The sequence below is a fragment of the Hypomesus transpacificus genome, chromosome 22 (genome assembly GCF_021917145.1).
Source record: "Hypomesus transpacificus isolate Combined female chromosome 22, fHypTra1, whole genome shotgun sequence".
Lineage (NCBI taxonomy): Eukaryota > Metazoa > Chordata > Actinopteri > Osmeriformes > Osmeridae > Hypomesus > Hypomesus transpacificus.
This window is the reverse complement of record NC_061081.1, coordinates 5,873,503-5,895,657: the sequence shown is the minus strand read 5'-3', so window position 1 is coordinate 5,895,657 and position 22,155 is coordinate 5,873,503. Positions and strand designations below refer to the sequence as shown.

Below are 22,155 nucleotides of genomic sequence, written 5' to 3'. Positions count from 1 at the left end.
TCAGCTTGACGGCATCCCTCACCTCCGGAGTCCACCACCGGGTCCGAGGGTTACCGCCGCGACATGCACCAACCGCCTTGCGACTGCAGCTCCGGTCAGCCGCTTCAACAATGGAGGCCCGGAACATGGCCCATTCGGACTCAATGTCCCCGGCCCCCCCCCGAGACATGATCGAAGCTCTCCCGGAGGTGGGAGTTGAAGCTCCTTCTGACAGAGGGTTCCGCCCCTCTCCTCACCCGAGTGTCCAAGACATGCGGCCCAAAGTCCGATGACACGATTACAAAGTCGATCATCGAACTGAGACCTCGGGTGTCCTGGTGCCAGGTGCACATATGGACACCCTTATGCTTGGACATGGTTCAAGCATCAATTGACTTGAAAATGTTAAACCGAATGCGAAATCCCAAATGTATTTTTCCCATGGCCGCACGCCGAACATCCGGCACGGTGCCGGAATACTTTAAGCCCTGAGTTATGTGATGGGCTGTTACTGTGACATATGATTCGGTGGCCCTCGACATCTACGCATCGCACTTCAGAACAACTTTACTCAAGGATTCCTGAACTTCTGTCTCGACCTCGCTATAGATCTTAGGCAGGGCTGTGTCAGAAAAGAAACGTCTTGATGGTATTGTGTACCTCGGCTCTAAAGTGTATATCATGTTACAAAAACCTGGATTTTCGACCACACTATAAGGACGAAAGAAAGAGATTTGGCAATAACGTTTCAACCGCGGTATACTTTTCAGTGTTTCCCACACAGACTAATTTGTGGTGATGCGCCACAGAATCAACACCGGCCGCCACATATTGCGTTTCGTTAACATATTTTTTTAACACTATTTAGGTTAAACATGCAGCGAATTCTTTCAGCTGCATTTCCTTTCCCTGCTCTCCCTCCGTCTCTCTGTCACTTACGCGTCTTTCTCACATACATACTCACAAAAGTCAGCACACGTTAGCAACGATGCATACATTCGCCGTTCTAGTAAGACAGACAGCTAAATCAGCGAGCATTCAGCATTAGCTTAAGATCTAGGAAAGTTCAGGCTACTTTTCGCTAGGTACCTACGAACATGTCTTAATCGAAGGTTCCCCTTCGTTCTTTTGGTGAGAAGTCTCAGGAGCTAGCTACTTACCCGGCGTCATGGAGCCGACCAGTTAAATAGTTATTTAGCACTAGCGTTGCTGCTAGGGGTGGAACGGTTCGGGTCGTGAAATTACACGGAGAATACACGGTATAAAAATGTATAAACCTTGCGTGCAAATTAATGAATGTAATGCGGAACTACTGTAAGATATTTGTGTTCTTTAGGGACAATCTGTAGCCTCGCCTTAGCTCTGAAACGGTTTGGCGCCGCCACCTGTGTAGCCGAGCTGTGCCTGAGTGAGGTCAGAGATAGCTAGCAGCAGCAGCAGCACTAAAGACGTAGCCTATGCAACGCTAGTGCTAAATATGAATGTTCGTAGTGTAAGTATAGCGAAAAATAGCCTAAACTTTCCTAGACTTTTAGCTGCGGTACTAATGCTGAGGGCTCGCTGATATTGCTGTCTTACTAGAACGTGCATTTAGTCATTTATTTAGCAGACGCTTTTATCCAGAGCGTAGTATCTATGAGTTGTTGCTAACGTGTGCTGACGTTGTACACACCCAATAAATTCCAAATTTCCAGGCCTCTCGTAGTAGTAGTAGTAGTTTCTACTCTGCCACGACCTTCTGTGGCTTCTCAGCTAGGTAAGTGCTTGTGTGCTGCTCATACAGGGGCCGTGTCTTTAGAACTGACGCTTTCATTTCCCACTCAGTCAATAAAATGAGCAGTCACCGTGAGGTAGCTTTCGGTAGCACGAGAAGTCCAACCATCAGTCGTTAGTTAAACGGAGGGTGCAGCTGACAAATCGCGCTCCATCAACGTCCCTGTTTTGTATATGTAAGGGACCAGGGCCGGCGTTGCTACTACTGTATCCCTGCCTGTGTTTGCGCTGTAGCTCAGCTAGTAGCCTATCGTGTCGTGGTGTAGGAGGACTGATCGACAAGTGCATCATACATTTAGCTAAGACTTGCATGTACAGTAGTTAGTCTGGAGCCCTGCTTCTGCATTTTTGTTTTGCTTTTCCCCCCATTGTACCGTACTCGTACCGAACCATAATGTCTGAACCGCGGTACGAACCGAACAGTGACTTCAGTGTACCGTTCCACCCCTAGTTGCTACTTGCATATGCAAATTATTTGTTTGTGGTTGATTTTGTGAAGGTGTGAATAATTTTTGATGAATATTTAATATAATAAAGTTCTGTGGAACAAATTATTAACGAAGGAATTATTTTTAACCCAGCCCCGTTTGTCTGAGGGCATTACAGATCCGTATTCAGTGTGAGTACGAGGTCACCACGCGGATGGCATGACTGCGCATCAGCCAATCGGAACGCTCGTACTAGTAACTTTGAGCCTTGTTTTTAACTCTTGTGTTGTCTCATGTGAGGCAGTTGTTTTTGTTTGTAATAAATAATCAATGATTATTTATTGATGATTTAGTACGGTATGGTTATATAGTACAATTTCCTAATAAAATTTACTATATTTACTATATCAATTACTATACCGTGATATATACCGTAACCGTGATATAAAATTACTCATACCGTGATAGGAGATTTTGGCCATATCGCCCACCCCTACTTCCTAGCTACTACGTGTGAAGGTGCACTTCTAGCAGGAAGGAAATTGTGAACGAATAGATTGCACTGCGCCATCGGTTGGATTATGAAAAGTAGGCTACAGACAAAATATCGATTTGGGAGGCAGCGTGGCGATTAAAAATCATCACACACAAGAATTGCGATTCGTAACTGAATCGATATTTCCCCCCATCCTTACTGGACATACCTTAGAAAATACCCAAATGTAGGCTACTAATCACGTATTCGGGTTTTCTTAAGGCTATAGCCATATTGACCACAATATCACAGCCCCTTTTGACACTAAATATGACAAATTAATACTTAGATTGTCACTTAACTCAGACAATTTGATCTAAATAAGCTTAAATGCTAACAATGAAGCACAGTAAGAGTCAGGGTTCGTACGGTCATGGAAAACCTGGAAAAGTCATGGAATTTTAAAATGGTTATTTCCAGGCCTGGAAAAGTGCTTGAAAAAAAAGAAAAAAAAAAAAGTTTTGGAAAAGTCATGGAAAGTTGTTATCATATTTTAATGTTGTTCATTTACGCTGAGTTTTAAATAATTCACATACGAAATATGTTCAAAATATAAGCAGGCATACGCTCTCATACTAACTGAAAAGTTAGATGGCCATAGCAACAGTAACTCAGAGAAGCGCGAGGGATAATTCAAAATGCCAGGAAAGTGTAGCTTTAACGATGCTTGGCTACAAATGGAAAGATACATTGAACAGACAAAGACCCGGGACGAGCAAAATGTCGGTTGTGTGGAGGAAAATCATTCGACATTTCAAACATGGGAGAGGCGGCATTAACTAGCCATTCCAAAGGTAGCAAACATCAGAGCACTGCTGCTAGCAAAGCTACAGCAGCCCGGTGATGGGTGCTGCTAGCAAAGCTACACCAGCACCCATCACCGGCTTTCTCACCACAGCGAGGTCCACTGCTACGCCTAGCAGCAGGGGTCGATAACCGATGCGGTGACAAAACTAACTGTTTTAACTAAACTCCTAACTGCGGAGGTAATGTGGGCTGAAGGGGCTTATTTTCCCGACTATGATCGGCGTTCTATACATTATGCCGCTTATTACACGGCTACTTGCCAAAAAAATAACTTAAGACAGTGTGTCTTTTTACAATTTATTTGTTACCGTTCGTAGTGTTGATCAGCAGAAAAATAGTTCGACGTTGAACTTCATAGACGTTGAACATTCTTTAGGCTTCAAATCAGCTGACGTCGCTAAGCAACGGAGTACGCTGGGGTTGAAAAGTTACCGGACTGCTTGCGGAGTGCTACAAAAGATATGAATCCGAGGCAAAAAGGCCGCTTCCCTTGACAGCGGTCAAATATGCATAGCAAAGTTCAAATGTAAAAAAATGGTTCACCGCAGAACGTTGGGAAGCCCCATTTAAGTGAATGGAGCATTCTACAGTATTACGAACAGCCAGGTGATACAACTTTTTAACTTATACACCAAGATTTCACAAAAAGTTTGGTCATGGAAATTTGGTTTAAATTCATTGAAAAGGCATGGAAAAGTCATGGAAATCTGTTGGTCAAAATGTGTATGAACCCTGAAGAGTAGTATAGGCTAGCCTACAAGTGGTAATATCCTACCCACAACACTGTACTGAAGGTGTGGAATTGATTTGCAATGAGAAAATCTCCTTTAAATATTAATTTCATGATCTGTAAAGAACTGGAAAATGATCTACACCTACATGTGGAGCAAAATACCAACACCTGTCAGATATATCAGAGATAATTCTGCACTAACCCATGTCAGCAGTGAGGAGAGTGGAGTGGTTTCCAGGCAATGACACAGATGCCCCGTCCTGATCCACACTGTGTCCGTCCTCGTTTGCATCCTGCTGGCTATGGCTGAGTTCTGAATGCAGCTCTGAAAACTCATCCTCCTCCCTGGTGATCAAAGGGCACAGAGACAGGTAAGGGGTCAAACATTAACAATGCATACACACACCTTTAAAAGAGATTACGTTGTGCCATTTCCGCAATTCAAAAAGGCACATTGAGTATAAACTGCACACCTGACACCCAGCACAAAGAAGGGGAAGATAAATGTGTATCCATAGGTAGAAATGTGGTTGCAAATGGAGTTGAAAATTCACAGAAAGTTTGAGAGAATCTTCAGTAAAGTTTCCTTGGGAATTTTCATTCGCATGTTGCTTCAATAAAAATGTGTTGCTTACTTCCCCATTGTACATTTACTCAATAAGCTAAATATATGTATGAATATATAATGATGGATACAAACAGTGCTCAAATGATCTTTTTGTCTTTAAAGGGGTCTCTCTATCTCATAAAAAAAGTTGGCATAGCCTAACAAGCCTATACAATTAAATAGCCGAGGCGCGAGTTGCGCTTTTGCTTAGTATGGGCACGGTAGGCCTAGGCTATAACTTGAGAAATGCACCCAACAGACAGAGATTTCTTTTGCATAAATGGATTCCTTGTAATTCATTTCGACATCAGACATGCAAACAGGTCAGGGGCAATGTTCCCTCTGAGCTGCGCGACCACGCAGACCAGTTGAAGGACCTGTGCACTAGATTTTCCAGACCACGCACAAAATAAAATCTGTATCACCAATGATACAACGTGATACCAGTAATACAACGTGATAAGAGACGTTCTTGTGCGCAAGTTGGACCTTGGATTATAAGTGCAAAAAATACCACCCCCAAAAATTCCCAAACATTGGACTTTGTTGAGAAAGCGATTTCGAGTGGAACTGCAATCTCTGATTTTTTATTTAGGTCGTGAAAGTCTTTGTTTGAGCAAGTGCGGTTCACCCGTGAGACCGCCTAGTCTTAGGCGGCAGCCATGCTAGAAAGCGTCATAGTAGCATTTTCGTAATTTTATAGTTTGGTCAATTTTACAGGAAAAAACATAATGAGGGAAATGTTATGACGATATGACTATTGTGAAGACAGCCAGGTGGTGAGATTTTAGTGTAGGTAGCTGTAAAAACTTTGATTTGTTTGCTACGTGAGAGCCCCATTCAGCCTCCATTGATGATTGCGGCAGCTGTTGTCGATCTGCATCTGATGAGTATTTTCTTAATTTCGAATCAGGGTAAATTCTACATCAAAAGGGAGGGCAGTGTTTCAAAGATATGGCGATTGCGAAGACAGCCAGCGGGTCAGCATACTTTCGTGATTTGTGTAAAACTTGGAATTTGAGTGAGACCACGTCTTGTTTTGACGTTAGCCTCAGAGTCAGACTCGGCTTGGCAGTGTTTAGTACTGTCTTCCATGCCACAGCTAAACTTTATTATGTCAAAAGAAACATTCTCATTTCCGGCACTTTCAAACAATCAGTGAAGTGTGGCTAGCAACAGCAGTTAGCTTGCCTCTAGCAAACTTATTTTGAATTACCCATGTCCCCCTAAATTAATGTCCAACTAATTTACATTTTGGGGGGCATATTTTCAGTTAGCAGATGGTACTATTTGAATCGCGATTCCATCTGAGATAGCTACTGACGGTAACGTCGTTGTTGGAAAAATCTTCTTTATTTTTTTTGTTTATTAATGAATAAATACAATATGAGTAGGCCTAGGCTAAATCATAGAGATTAGGTAAATTTTTACACAGGTCTGCCAAATGTATTCATTTTGATTCAACTATAAGGCTGCTCATCACCATTCCCTCTTGCAGGGGAAATTCAAGTTCAAGTCTTTTATTTGTCAGGTACACAGAACAACACAAGGTTAGACTGGGCACTGAAATTCTTAAGACAAGACAACGCAAGCACCTGGCGTAACATAACATATAAGTACACAGAACATAATTTACATCTATGCTGAGCTTAAATAAGTGAAACTTCCTAAATATACAGATAGCAATAAACAATCGACTATACTAACCCTAATACTAAAACTTCCTAAATCACAGATAACAATAAATGGTACACTATACTAACCCTAAATGCACATAAAACCTGTTCCAACCCTATAACCTATTCTAACCTAAGTGGAGTACAGTACAATAGTGCAAATTTGCAGATCAGTGTCTAAGTCAATGACCATACAGGAGCCTGGTGGCGAAGTACAGTGAGGTACAGTAGTGCAATGTTACTTATAGTGCAACCAGTAGCTGAAAGTGACAGAGTATAAGTGACTAGTGTGCAGTAAATAAATGTCCATATCAGTGTCCATTCAGAAGCCTGGTGGCCCTTGGGTAGAAACTGTTGTCCAGTCTGCGTGTACGCGACAGGATGCTGCGGTAACGCCTGCCAGAAGGCAACGAGGTAAAGAGAGACTGAAGGATGGGTGGTAACAATCTCTTAGAATCCTGCTGGCTTTCCTTAGGCAACGTGTGTGGTAGGTGTCCTGTAGGGCTGGGAGCTTCCTGCCGATGATGAACTCAGCAGAACGGACAACACTTTGTAGGGCCTTGCGGTCCCTGTCTGTGCAGCTCCCATACCACACTGTGATACAACTAGGGGTGGAACGGTACACTGAAGTCACGGTTCGGTTCATACCGCGGTTCAGACATCACTGTTCGGTACGAGTTCGGTACAATGGAGGGAAAAGCTAAACAAAAATGCAGGAGCAGGGCTCCAGACTAACTACTGTACATGCAAGTCTTAGCTAAATGTCTTAAATGTATGATGCGCTTGTTGATCAGTCCTCCTACCATCCACGATAGGATACTTTCTGAGCAACAGTGCAAACACAGGCAGGGATACAGTAGCAGCAACGCTAGTGCTAAATAAGTATTAAGACATGTTCGTAGTCTAGGTATAGCAAAAAATAGCCTAACTTTACGAGACTTTTAGCTACGGTGATATCGCTTTCTTACTAGAGCGTGCATTAGTCATTTATTTAGCAGACGCTCTTATCCAGATCGTCGTATCTATGAGTTGTTGCTAACATGTATTGTTGTTGTGCACACCCAATACATGCCACATTTGTAGCTAGGTTGCACATGCGCGAGTCGGCTACGAGTAAAATGTTCTCGCCCTGTCTCAAAAAACTGTCTGGAGCACCGAGAACTTAAAGCCAATTATTATTATTTGTGTATGTCTCAGGCTGTATCACCTACACTCTCTCCCCTGAGCTAGCTGCAACAGCATGAAGTCTGTAAAGTAATAAACAGTAAGTAGGGCTACCCCACATAATCTCCAGACTCCATAACTTGTAAACGAAATAAGAGTTATAAAACCGAAAACACAGCATCTCTTATTTATTAAGTACATAGAATACTTCCTCACTGAGTCCTTGTCCTCTCCACTACTCTCTCACCGGTACTAGAGTAGCGTTAAGTGACAGGAAAACCGAAGTCGGCAAGTCCTCTAGCTCTTGTGTGTCGCTAGCTATCTCTGACTCACTCAGGCACAGTTTGGCTACACAGGTGACGGCGAGGCGGATCTACAGATTAGGTGTTCCTAAAGAACACGAGTATCTAACAGTAGTTCCACATTACATTAATTAAATTGCACGCAAGTTTTATTTATTTTTATACCGTGTATTCTCCGTGTAATTTCATGCACCAAACCGTGACGCCCGTACCGTACGGTTCGGTACGGATACATGTACCGTTCCACCCCTAGATACAACCAGTCAGAATGCTCTCGATAGTGCATCTGTAAAAGTTAGTGAGGATGACTGGGTCCATAGTCCAAAGGAGAAGACAACTATTTCATTCTACACTTCACTTCACACTTGAGTTGTAAATCAGCAGCAAAAAAAAATGCTTCTAAATCTATGTAATCTTTATAAATAACGTATGCATTTTTATATAAAATATACTGAAATATCAGTTGTAAAAATTTCATTACAAAACGGACCCCTCTGCAACTGATGCAAGCCAGCACAATTCCTAAAATTTTAATCAGAAATCCCCAGAAATTGTACCCTCTCTAGTTTCATTTGGAAGAGGTATTAAAAGGTTTTAAAAAGTCTTCAATTCAACTTGTTTATACCTGTAGACACCCTGTGAAGCCCCCACCCCCACTCCAGAGACAGTTGGTGACAGAGGTGCAGACATTAAGTTAAACATAGTCATTCATTAAGACTAGAGTAAAGAATAGAGACTAAATGTGTAAATGATGTTGAAACTCAGTTCTATGAGTTGGTGCATGTCAGTTTAGGCAAAGGTAGTACTTTAAACCTCTAGGTTTAAAAATAATTCAGATTTGATTGGAACTCGCTTTTATACATTTATAGTTGGATTTGACATTTAACAGACATTGAATTCATTTAGCAAGTTGTTTAACTCAAACAACCATTACACAATATGGTATACAAAGCTGCAGTCAGATTTGGCTAAATTGTTATATTTGATGTAATCTTTTGTTGATGTCTGTTGCTATGAAAACCAGTTTAGCCAAGCTAACTAACATTGTTTTTAGCTAGCTTCCATTACCATTCTAGCCTGGCTGTCAGCCCAACTTCTCCCCGCCCACAAAAAAATTTGGTCGGGAAGTTGGGTCTGGAGGGTCTCGTATTGGGGACAACTACAGAAAACCAGAATCGGGACGGACCAATTAAATTGCCAGGGCGGGCTTTATACGATGATGGACAGATGATCAACAGTAACGTAATCAACAACGTCACGAAAGAGCGCTTGGGTTGAATTTGTTTTCAACAAACAACATATTACGTTGCTCTGATAGGCTCTGTAGGTCTATTCAATTGAGCGAAGAGGCATTTGTTTTACGAGTTCGGTTGAAACACGCCCCGTAGTCACAGCCCAACGGAGAGTTTTCAGACTCATATTCTGACTATAATTATGAGTATGACAACGTCAGGCTATTACCATTCAATAGCCAACAAAACATTAGTAAAAATTGCTTGCTATTATAGCTTGCGAAATGTTAGCTTGGATGTTATCTTTAAATATACATGGGGTCTTGATGATGACCCCATCTGCGCACGCAGCTTCAAGGCAGAAAGACGCGTTCCATTTCACTTTTACTGTACCATACACTTTTAATGTTCCCGCCATCCCCCCCTTTCTGAATAAAGTTCAACTGATCTGATTTGTTGATTTCTGTTGCTATGAAAACCAGTTTAGCCAAGCTAACTAACATTGTTTTTAGCTAGCTTGCATTAACAAAACATTAGTAAAAATGCAGAACTTGTCAATGCAGAACACTTCAAGACCTTAGCGCGTCACTAGCATCTCTACATATCACACAGTCGAAGCACAGCTAGATAATCAGCGTCAGCGCTCTTGGGTAACCAGCATGCAGTGCGGGATGTCAAATAGTTCGGTTACAACAGCCATGCAAGGGATTTCATTTATTATGTTCGTTCAGTTAGATGTTGTTAATGTTATTGTTTGTTAGTTAATATAATCTTGTTGGTCACCCTAAGTGTGCATGTTGTGTAGTTTAATGGGAAAAGAGAGTCGGCCTCTATACCTTAGAATACTGTACCCGGGAGGATTCAATTGTGGGCTGTGCCCTAGCTCAGTTGCCAACAAGGTAATTCTGGGTTGCGGATTGACTGAGGTCCTAGAAAAAGATCTACTTAAGGAGAGTCAATATCTGTGGTTATCAAGCTATCTTTGAGAAATTTTGAACGCAATGCTGCGGTTAATTCTGCATGGATGGGGATAGTGTGGGGGCAGACATGTCTTTATATAGGGTGAAATGCAATGGGAAATGCAAAACAAAATGTCTGAAAGGGGTGCATTTATGTAAATGTACACATTGCCTCAATATCTTTTTGTCAATAAATCAAATATACTGTTGACAGTTTTTTCAAACCTTATTGGCTTCAAGGGGACATCATTCTTCATTCTACCATGGGCAATATCATGCAATTTTACAATGAAATGTCAACCGTTTCTTAACCTTTGTCCCAAAGCTAATACTCTCTTTCTACTCTTTCTATTCTTACAATTTCAACAGTTGGTGTGTAGCAGAGGATAGAGACACTGACTTGTAACCTAATGCTCATGAGTTCAAATTCTCATACAGCCCATTGTTGGCCAAACATTAAGTAGTTTTGCTCTCTTGTTGTCCATCTCTCCATCTTCTACAATGTACATTTTTATAATATTTTGCCATTTTGCGGAGGAACCCGCATCGGTACTTGCAGCTATATTTCATTTTGAAATTGACACTCATACTAAATCGTTTAGTTTACTTCTTTGTATTGCGAAATTGAAATTAAATATGGACTATTACAATCAATAATATGTTGCAGGCATGCAAACTCCTCACTGATTGGCCAACACAGCATTTTACCCGTGCTTCGCAACTTTACAAATGGCTCTAGAACCAATAGTCACTCCTAATGCCTAAACCTCACAGCCAATCAGGGGCTGGTTAAAATAACATTACATTGTTTACAAGAGCACTGATTCTACATTGATCTAGCCTCTCAAAGTGCACTAGATTGATGCGTTTAACTTTAAATGTTGAGATATTTTCTTCCGGGGACCATGCCCCCAGACCCCCCTAGAGGGTCGAGGGTTCGCCGTATCGTTCTCACCTTTGTTACCCCTGACCAATGTTCCCTCAAATTTTTTGTCCGCACTGAGCAAATAGAAATCTGTCTGAGCACAAACCTCAGTACTCTGAGCAAAGTTTGCAGAGAACTCTAGCTTATTCGTAGCTAAATATATCAGAAAGCTTCACCAGCCTACTTGCACCATCGCTTGTGTCCGTTTGAACAATTTCATCAAGCCATTCGTGTTTAAATGTAAAATTGCCTGTAACAAGGGCGTAGGTTTGGTCTAAGCTTTGGTAGAGACACTTGTTTGGTCAGAATTATTTTTTTTAATACTTCGGGTAGGTAATTGGTTCAGGTTTTATAGAGCTGTACTAGGCCTAGCAGTTACATCATCTGTACTGGACTTCTGAGCAATGAAATCATATATGATGCATACATTTGGGCATCCCAATTTATAGCACCTTTTTACTATCTACAAGTATAAGTGTGAATGATAACATTCATGGGTAACATTGTCTAAACATCCCTTATAAAACTGCAATTTAATGCAATATTTACCAAAATGGACAATTCATCTTCTGACCTTAACCCCTGATGCTGATTCAGCACCAACCGGTGTACATCTGTATCTTCAGGGTGCTGTTTTTCCTACACAGTAATTCATCAATTTAATACAGACGCTAACCATGCTTAGTTGGCTGCTGACATTGATCGAGATAACAGGGATAGGCATTGTTATGTATACGTAGTTTCCACTTTAGAGTACCTGGTTAATGTGAAGTACCAAAACGGACACGTCTTTATGGCTTGAACTGTAATCGTTTACTGAAGTATTAGTTAAGAGCGAGAGCAACACACAAGTCATTGTATCATGGGCGGCACAGCGCCAACTAATTGTGCGGGTACAACATAGTCAAGACATCACATCTCCCCACTTAATGTAGTTCCCACCCTGAACATGAGATTCTTTTTTATATTTTTATTTTTTATATATCAAACTCATATCCTAACCTTGAGGTAGGGAGTAGACTGTCCCAAACCCCAGAGTCCGTCAAGGGTTTATTAGGTTCCTCCGGTAGGAGGGAACCTATTGTTATTGTTGGTATTCTTATTATTATTTTTCTTCTCCATGCGCCCCAATATCTCAAAAAGTCCCTTGTCATACATTTTCTAATTTAGCACATTGATACTACATCCAAGTGGGTACCCCCACACCAAATATGGGCCACATCGGACCATAGGGGGCGCCACAGGCCACGCCCAAAAGTCCGATTTTCAAAGTGATGGCATTTCCACCCCATTGCTCCAATTCTTCTGAAACTTGGTGTGCATGCCTCATTTTTCATGAAGAACAAAAAAGCCTCAAGGACCCATAAGGTCCGCCATGATGGATTTTCCTGTACAGTGATAATTTGGGAAAACATTCAAAATTCCTCTTCTCTTGAATCAAAGGTCTAATTGACTTGACATTTTGTACAGATATGTATCATTGGCGTGTTTAAAAATGTTAATTAAGGCAATTGAATCAAGTACAAAATGGCTGAAATTGATGTATTTATGTAAATGTACACATTGCCTCAATATGTTTGTGTCACTAAATCAAATGTATTTTTGAAGGATGGTTCAAACCTTATAGGATTTAAGGTGACATGCCTTTGAAGTACCATGCAAAGTTTCAACTTGATATGTCAAAATATGACTGAATTACAGCTGTTTGAACTTGGACCAAATCTAACAATGCTCGCCATTGGAGAAATAGTTTTTTTGATTATCTTTATTGAATTTTGTGTATTCCATGCCTGGGAATGGCTCAATTGGCTGAGATGTTGTGCTGGTAAGCAAAGGGTTGTAGGTTCAAAACCAATCAGAGGCATAGTTTTTTATTTTTTATTCTGACAAAACGGTTTCTAGTCTTCAGATAAATCCTCCGGTTGTAAAACATAGCAATGCGTGTTTATTTGAGCCCATCACAACACTCCAATCATCTGTTTAGTGAGACTGTGTAAACCACTGCAAAACAAGTCAAGTTCACCACAGTAGCTAGCTACTTGTAGTCTACGCATGGTAGAGATAACGCTCATGGTTATCTCTAATGAAGTAAATTGATTGTTCAGGTGGATTCCTTGTCTGTTGCACAAATTCATTTCAGTAACCTAAGCCAGGACACATCCCCACTGATGCTAGGCATGATTTGAAATTCCCTTCCATGACAAGTTATGGCACTCCAAACAACCTTTTAAAAAAACTATAAGTAAGTTTTTCTTTACAGCAGCAACCCAGTCATCCCGTTGTCCCATTTTCATAGGAAATGTACAAGCAGTTTCAACTTTGGCTGAATCTAACAACGCTCACCACAGGAGAAACAACTTACTTTTTAATACAGTAACTGAACATGACAATATTAAACACTGAGAATAGCTCAATGGGCTTGGATGGTGACCTGTAAAGTATAAGGTCGTAGGTTGGAATCCAGCCATTATCTTTTGGCCTGTCATCATTTTGATTATCTGTTTAGTTCAATGGGACGACATCATTCTGAAGTACCACAAACAATTTCACCTTGGTATGTCAAAATATGATTGAATTAGAGCAGTTTCAATGTTGGCTGAATCTAACAACGCTTACCACAGGAGAAACAGCTTACTTTTTTATACAGTTACTGAACATGACACTACTTAACACTGATAATAGCTCAATGGGCTGGGATGGTGACCTGTAAAGTATAAAGTATTAGGTTGGAATCCAGCCATTATATTTTGGCCTGTCATAATTTTTATTATCTGTTTAGTCAAACAGGACGACATCATTCTGAAATACCCTGCACAAATTCATGCAATTTCACTTTGAAATTCCTAACCTTTGTCGCAAAGCTGACCAAAGCTAATACTCTGCCCTTTCTATTCATACAATCTCAACAGTTGGTGTGTAGCAGAGAGGATAGAGACTGACTTGTAACCTTATGCTCATGAGTTCAAATCCCCATTCAGCCTATTGTTGTTGGCCAAACATGAAGTAGTTTTGCTCTCTTGTTGTCCAACTCTCGATCTTCTACAGTGTACATGTTTATAATATTTTGCGGAGGAACCTGCATCGCTGCTTGCAGCTATATTTCTGCCCTTGTTTTTGAGACGTGACTCCTTAAATTATCGTGACAAAAACATGTCTATTCAGCATGTCCCAACAACACAATTTCCATATACGGTATGCCTTAAGGGCTGTACCTAACTGGTGGTTTAGCAACACGAGATGGGTATCTCTTATCAGTCTCTCGAAGTGGTGTGCTGGTGGCTGGGTACCGCTGTAGCTAGCCACTAACTGTAGCCATAGCTGAATCCGAGGGTGAGGCAGACGTCTCCTCACAAATACCATGTAGCCTCTTCAGGTGACTACCTTAATTAGCCGTGCGCTGCCTGTGTACTTTATAGCAGTATTATCTTGCCAATTGCATGGGTCTTGTCAAATTGCCCATCTTTCTTTTAAAATCCGAAGTGTTGCCAAACCTTGGATTTATTGCAATTTGTAAGAACGTGTAACTCTTCCTCCGCCAACACTCGCCCGAACACGCCTCCAACTAGCACGAAACTTTGCGGAGAGACTTCACGAGAATCAGCCACTGACAACAGTGGAGATAAGACCGGGCTTAAGAAACTATCTAAATATAAAATTTTGGGTCACAAATCATTGGTCAAATTTCTATCAAATCTAATTGGTTGCTAGGCAATACCTGAAACACACCGTGAGAAGACTTGAGAGCTAGCTACAATTAGCCTACCATTTGTTTTCATTTACAAAATGAAAAGAGCCAAAAATGCCATAAAATAAACAAATTACTAACCTCGACCGTTTGGTCATGCCTGGAAATATCAAACTGAGGCTTGAACGAGTCCACATTTGCAGTTTGTCGTATTACCAGACTTGGTAGCCACCTGTTTGTTTACTACACCAATTTGCACCGAACATTGCTCTGCTCTTTGTCGGATTTCAAAAAGCCAAACAACTTCCAAATAACTGAAGAAGACAAACCCTTTTTATCAATAACTTATTCATTGGAAGTTGCTCCCTCGCCATGGCTATCGCTGCCACTGTTTTCGTCAATAAGACTAATTTTCCACGGTTAACATTAGCTACTCCACTCGAGGTGCTCAGTATATTTTAGTGAGCGTGGGCTACCATCTCTCAACAACTTCCTGCTGCATCACAGAAATTAAATTGACTGCTGTTCCTAATTATTCTTTATCGACATTATCAATATTATTGAAAATGAATTAATGTTACGATATCGTTATTGAGGGAAGTCATTAATTCGATAATTATTTTTATCGATTTATCGCCCAGCCCTACTTCTGGTGTTATCTGTGGTGATGCCACACTCACGGAATCAGGAGTAGCAGGTTCTGGAACCGTAGGATGAGTAGCAGGTTCTGGAACAGTGTCCTTGAACGCAGGCAGTTTTACTGGACTGGGGAACGACCTCCAACTCAGCCTGACGGGCCAGCATTTGGTCAGCATGGCGTCTCCAGTGTTCCGATGATCCGACATCGACTGTGTATGACACAGGACCGGTTTCTGCGGATACTACGCCAGGCGTCCACATTCACTCCGTTTCCCTTCATGAATGTGTCAAACTCACTCGATGTGAACTGGGGGCCATTGTCGCTTACCAAAACTTCTGAAAGTCCATAACGACAGAATAGCCCTCTCAACACCTGTATGGTCTTGAAAGTTGTAGTGGAGCTCATGAGGTGCACTTCCGGCCATTTGGAGCGTCCACGACCACCATGAACATATGGCCTTGGAAAGGGCCAGCAAAATCGACATGGATTCTCTGCCATGGAGCTCCAGGCCATGTCCAGGGATGGAGAGGTGATGGACCTGGTGCTTTCTGGGTAAGTTGACAGGATTGGCAGGTCTTTGACACTTGTTCAATTTGTGCATCGATTCCTGGCCACCACATATAACTATGAGCGACAGCCTTCATCTTCACCACACCAGGGTGTCCGGTGTGTAGCTCAGATTACACTCTGTGTCTCAGTTTTGGAGGGATGACGACGCGGATACCCCACATGAGGCACCCTTGCTGGAGAGTCAGTTCATCCTTCCTACTGACGAATGGCATCAGGGCGCTGTCCACATCCTGGACTCTTTGGAAACGACCTGTGGATACCATCTCCAGTACCCGGGCAATGATAGGATCTGTCCTACTTTCTCTGCAGATCTTCTTACTGCTCACAGGTAAGGCTTCCATGTGGTTGATGTGAAAACTGTCCACAGCAGTAGTCCTTTCTTTTGTAGGTGTAGGCAGTGGCAGGCGTGACAACCCGTCAGCGTTACAGTGGCGTGCTGCCTCTCTGTACTGTATGTTGTAATCGTGAGCAGCCAACAGTAGAGCCCATCGCTGCATTCTCGCGGCAGCCATAGATGGTATAGCTTTGCTTGGGCTCAGAATTGTGGTCAGCGGTCGATGATCTGTGAGGAGCGTGAACTTCCTGCCATACAAGTAGTGGTGGAATTTACGAACCCCGAAAACGATGGAAAGAGCTTCACACTCTATCTGAGCATAATTCTGCTCCGCCTTGATTAGCGTCCTTGATGCAAAGGCTATAGGCCTCTCTTGTCCATTCGGCAGGATGTTTGAAATTACACTGCCTACCCCATAGGGTGAAGCGTCGCAGGCAAGTCTTATGGGGAGCTCTGGATTGTAATGAGTCAAGACACTTTGTGATAACAGCTGCTGCTTGGCTTCTCTAAAGGCTGTTTCACATTCTGACGTCCATTGCCATTGCTTTCCTTTGCACAGGAGTGAATTCAGCGGGTTAAGGATGGACGACAGGTTTGGAATGAATCCGCTATAATAATTAACCATCCCTAAAAATGAACGAAGCTGACTCACGTCAGTAGGTGCCGGAGCGTCCACAATTGCCTGGACTTTCTCTGGTGTCTTGTGCAGACCTTGGGCATCGATGACATGGCCAAAGTATTCAAGTGAATCCTTGAAAAATTCACATTTTTCCTTTTTAAGTCATAGACCGAAGTCTTCCAAACGGCCCAGGACTGCGTCCAAATTCTTTAAATGATGCATACGGTCCTGGCCTGTGATAAGAATGTCATCCAGGTAGCAGTGAACATTCAAAAGACCCTGGAGGACCTGGTCCATGGCCCTCTGGAAAATTGCTGGTGATGACGTGATCCCAAAAGCAAGTCTGTTGTAGCAGAACAGTCCCTTGGATGTTGTTATGGTAAGGTATTTGCGAGATTTCTCTTCAACAGGCATTTGCAAGTATGCATGAGACAAATCCAGCTTACTGAAATGCTGCCCGCCTGCAAGTGATGCAAATAAGTCCTCAATTCTTGGGATTGGGTATTTTTCTACACACAGAATGGGGTTGATTGTCACCTTAAAATTGCCACAAATTCTTACATCGCCATTCTTTTTGACAACTGGCACGATGGGCGTTGCCCAGTCACTGAACTTTATAGATGATATGATGCCCTCTTCACACAGTCTGTCAATTTCAGTCTCTACCTTAGGCCTGAGAGCATAAGGAACGACTCTTGCCTGACAAAACTTTGTCTGATGTTCTACTTTCAGAGCTATAGCAGCTTCAATGCCTTTCAGTGTGCCCAGCTCTGTCTTGAACACTTCCTTGTGCTTCTGTAGCACCCCGTCTAGTGTCTCCTTGCGAATCATCTTTATTTCCCGCCAGTCAATCCGTATTTTTCGCAGCCATTCCCTACCGAAAAGTGGAGGCAAGGCCCCTTTAACCACATACAGCGTTAGCTTAGCCCTCTGCCTATTCATCTTTACTGCGACTGTGATGACGCCTTCTGGAGAAATCATCTCACCTGTGTATGTCTTCAACACGACATTAGTATGGTGCAATGGTAAGTGGCAAAATTGCATGTCATACAGTTCTTTTGAAATGAGAGAAACTGCAGCACCTGTGTCGTAACTCCATTTCAATTATCCCTTCGATTTTTGGTTTAACGCACATATGTGACAGATTTCCAGTCTGTGCCATTATATACACTGTTAACTCAGAATCCGTTGTGCTACCATCACTGTTTGACATATCTTTTGCATCCATGTGGTGCACCCTGTTCTTTTTAAATTTCGGTTTCACAGTTTTTTCCTTCTTTACAGTCTTTTTGTTTCTACACACTTTGGATATGTGACCTGTCCTTCCACAATTGTGGCATTTTTAATCCTTGTAGTAACAGTCCACTTCCTTATGATTCATTTTTCCACAGCGCACGCACTCGTTGCGATGCTGACTATTCATTGAAATAGCATGCACTTTCATTGCACTATTTAGCTGATGAGTTTCTCTTGCCACTGTCTCCATAGACAAGGCTATCTCCATTGCCCTGTTGAAAGTAAGCGCGGCCTCGGTCAGCAATCTCTTCTGTATTGCCTCTGTGTTGAATCCACATACACGCCTGTCTCTGAGCGCATCATGCAAGTGTGCTCCAAACTCGCAGTGTTTTGACAACTTTTTAATGACTGCTATGCACTGCGTCACAGATTCCCCCTCTTGTTGGTTCCGTGTATGAAAACGAAATCTTTCGGCAATTACAAGCGGCTTCGGAGAAAAATGTCCTTGCAAAGCATCCATAATATCCTTATAGGTCTTTTCTCCAGGCTTTTCCGGAGCCATTAAGCTACGTAAAGGTCCATAGGTTTTAGCACCAACTACACTAAGAAAAACAACAACATTTTTGTTTTCCTCAATGTCATTTGCCGTAACAAAATGTTCAAACCTTTCCACGTACGTAGCCCATTGTTCCACCAATTCGTGGAATGCGGCTATATGACCGATGAATCCGTATGAAGCCATGTTAGCAATCGTCCTCTCTTGCTAGTTGGCGCGCTTAATAGCGTTTGCTAGCAACTTTTCATTCACGGCAAAACTTCACTTATCACTTTCCACTCACAGTCAATACTGCGGCAGAAACAATACAGGCAAACTAAAGGGTATCCTCGTCGCCAATTTATGTTATGTATTCGTGCTTTCCACTTTAGAGTACCTGGTTAATGTGAAGTACCAAAACGGACACGTCTTTATGGCTTGAACTGTAATCGTTTACTGATGCATTAGTTTAGAGCGTGAGCAACACACAAGTCATTGTATCATGGGCAGCACAGCGCCAACTAGTGGTGAGGGTACAACATAGTCAAGACATCACAGGCATATTACTATCCAAGGGATCATATAGGCCTACTTATTACCAGTTAATATCACTTTTGAGTTGCTAGCCTGCTGGTACTACGCTAAACTAGCACGGTCCCATTATGTGGGATGGTTAGCTTTATCCTTCTGGCTTCAACAAGACCAGCTGCTGCTAACACACTGGTCAAAGAATTGCAGACGCTTGGGATATATTTAATACAAGCGAAAAGTTACATGCTCTACTACACTAACAACTTTCAAAACATGTTTCCATTTTAGAATGTGTGTTGATGTAAGGCTAGCAGGTTTGAAGATCCAAGATGGCGCCGATGAAGGCTGCCTCGGTCGCTAGGTGCGTTATTTTTTGTCTCGTTTTGTCTGTTAATTCAGTGTTCTGCCAAGATTTCCGGGGTTCTCTAACAAGAGAAGTATTTCTAAACATCAGGACTACAACTCCTGTGGATTTATTTCCCACTTTTCTGCTCCCAGCGGCAGAATTAGTGGGAATTATAGTCAAAGCCACCATCGGCTTTGTCCTAGCAGCGAAGCGCCGTAGGAGAGGCAAACGAGCCGGTGCGACTCCGTCGGCGTGGGGCACGCACAACATTACCAGGGATATTTCTCTCCAACGTGCGTTCACTGAGCAACAAACTGGATGAACTTCGGCTACTGGTGTGAAAAAACAGAGACTTTCATTCATCTTTCGTTTTGTGCTTTACGGAGACATGGCTGAGTCAACTGATCCCAGACTCTGCGCTACAGCTAGCAGGTTTCAAACTGCTGAGAGCGGATCGTGACCCTGTGCTATCTGGCAAAACGAAAGGTGGTGGTATTTGTTTTTACATTAACAGTGGCTGGTGTGAAGATGTGACAGTGATTCTGCAGCACTGTTCTCCTGATCTGGAATCATTTTTTATTAACTGTAAACCTTTTTACTCGCCACGTGAGTTTGCTTCATTTATACTGGTCGGCATCTACATGCCCCCTCAGGCTAGCACCAACGAGGCTCAACGTGTGCTCACCAACCAGATATTGTGCTGGAGCATGAAAATCAGGATTTATTGGTTAATTGTGCTAGGCGACTTTAACAAGGGCAATCTCACTCAAGAACTCCCCAAACCCAGACAACTCATCAAATGCCCTACCAGAGAAGGGAACACTTTGGTTCAATGCTACTCTTCAATCAGTAAAGCATACCACGCGGTTCACCGAGCAGCACTGGGTCACTCAGACCACGCCATGGTCCACCTGATTCCTGCATACAGGCAGAAGCTTAAACGCTGTAAGCCTGCTGTGAGGACATCAAAACAGTGGACCAGTTAGGCTATGGAGGATCTGCGGGCGTGCTTGGACTCTACTGACCGGGATATGTTCATGACTGCCTCCAATAGTATGGATGGATGAGCTCACGGAGGCTGTGACATCATACATCAGCCTCTGTGAGGACTGCTGTATACCAACACGCACCAGGGTGAGCTACAACAATGACAAACCCTGGTTTACAGCTAAACTCAGAAGGCTGAGGCTGGACAAAGAGGCCGCGTTTAGGAGTGGGGACAAGGACAGATTCAAGGAATCGAACAGGTTTGGCAAGGCGGTGAGAGAGGCTAAACGACTGTACTCAGAGAGGCTGAAGCGCCAGTTCTCTGCTAACAACTCTGCTTCTGTCTGGAGAGGGCTCAGGCAGATTACCAACTTCAAGCCCAGAGCCCCCCACTCCACTAACAACTCTCGTCTGGCCAACGTCCTGAACGAGTTTTACTGTCGTTTTGAAAGACAATTGGACTGCCCTGAACTGTAACTTCCCTCCCCCACGCTCCCCACTAACTCAGTGACGACACTCTCCATTCAGGAGAGTAAAGTTAACAGACTTTTCAAGAGGCAGAACCCACGCAAAGCAGCTGGGCCAGACGCTGTCTCCCCTGCCAACCTCAAGAACTGTGCTGACCAGCTGTCTCCGGTGTTCACCTACATCTTTAACACCTCCCTGGAGACATGCCATGTGCCAGCCTGTCTGAAGTCCTCCACCATCTTCCCTGTGCCCAAAAAGCCCAGGCCAACTGGACATAATGACTACAGACCCGTCGCCCTGACCTCTGTGGTTAGCGCCTGGTGCTGGCACACCTTAAATCCACCACAGACCCTCTACTGGACCCCCCTGCAGTTTGCCTACAGAACCAACAGGTCTGTGGACGATGCAGTTAATATGGCCCTCCACTTCACTCTACAGCACCTGGACTCCCCAGCATGTTGAAACTGTAGCACATTAGTAACTACCATACCAAACATGGGTCACTTTAGACAGAAGGTGACGCTACAGGCCATGCCCCAATTTGCCAATTTTCAAAGTCATGCCATTTGCATCCCATTTGTCCCAAACTTCTGAAATTCATTACATATGCCTTATTTCTCATGAGGAACAATAAAGCCTCAAGAACCTATAACGGCCGCCATATTGGATTTTTCTGTACAATAAAGATCTGTCCACAAAATTATTCTCCTCTGTATTCATCAGTGGACCAATTGCATGCTTTCGAAGAGGAAAAGAAGCCTTCAGTCGACTACTATCTTTCAACACATGGTTGGCATCTGTCTGTCTGGCACACAAACTGAGATTTATCGATAATTTCAATGTGTTCTGGAACTGCGCAGACCGTTTTCAAGCTGACGGACTCCACCCAAACCGTAGAGGATCTCAACTACTAACAGCAAACATCAGTCACGTGCTCCTGACCACAAATCAATTTGCTCCCCATATCCCTGTTGTGTCTAAGCTGACTGACACATCCCAAACAACCTCCCATGGAACAGAACAGAACATTCAAACAGCCTCCTGCAAGGACATGGGCCTTGCACAGATCTGCACCCCCCAGATG

General features: G+C 42.9%; 1 protein-coding gene across 3 annotated transcripts in view; it reads right to left on the bottom strand.

The window, feature by feature from the left end:
- The window catches only part of mcc (MCC regulator of WNT signaling pathway), a 333,254-nt gene that overhangs the window by 200,462 nt on the left and 110,637 nt on the right, over window positions 1-22,155 (bottom strand). For all 3 annotated transcript variants that reach the window (XM_047045109.1, XM_047045107.1, XM_047045108.1), the window contains exon 6: window positions 4,458-4,600. In XM_047045109.1, coding sequence (XP_046901065.1) covers window positions 4,458-4,600 — 143 coding nt within the window. The remainder of the gene's footprint in view (window positions 1-4,457; window positions 4,601-22,155) is intronic.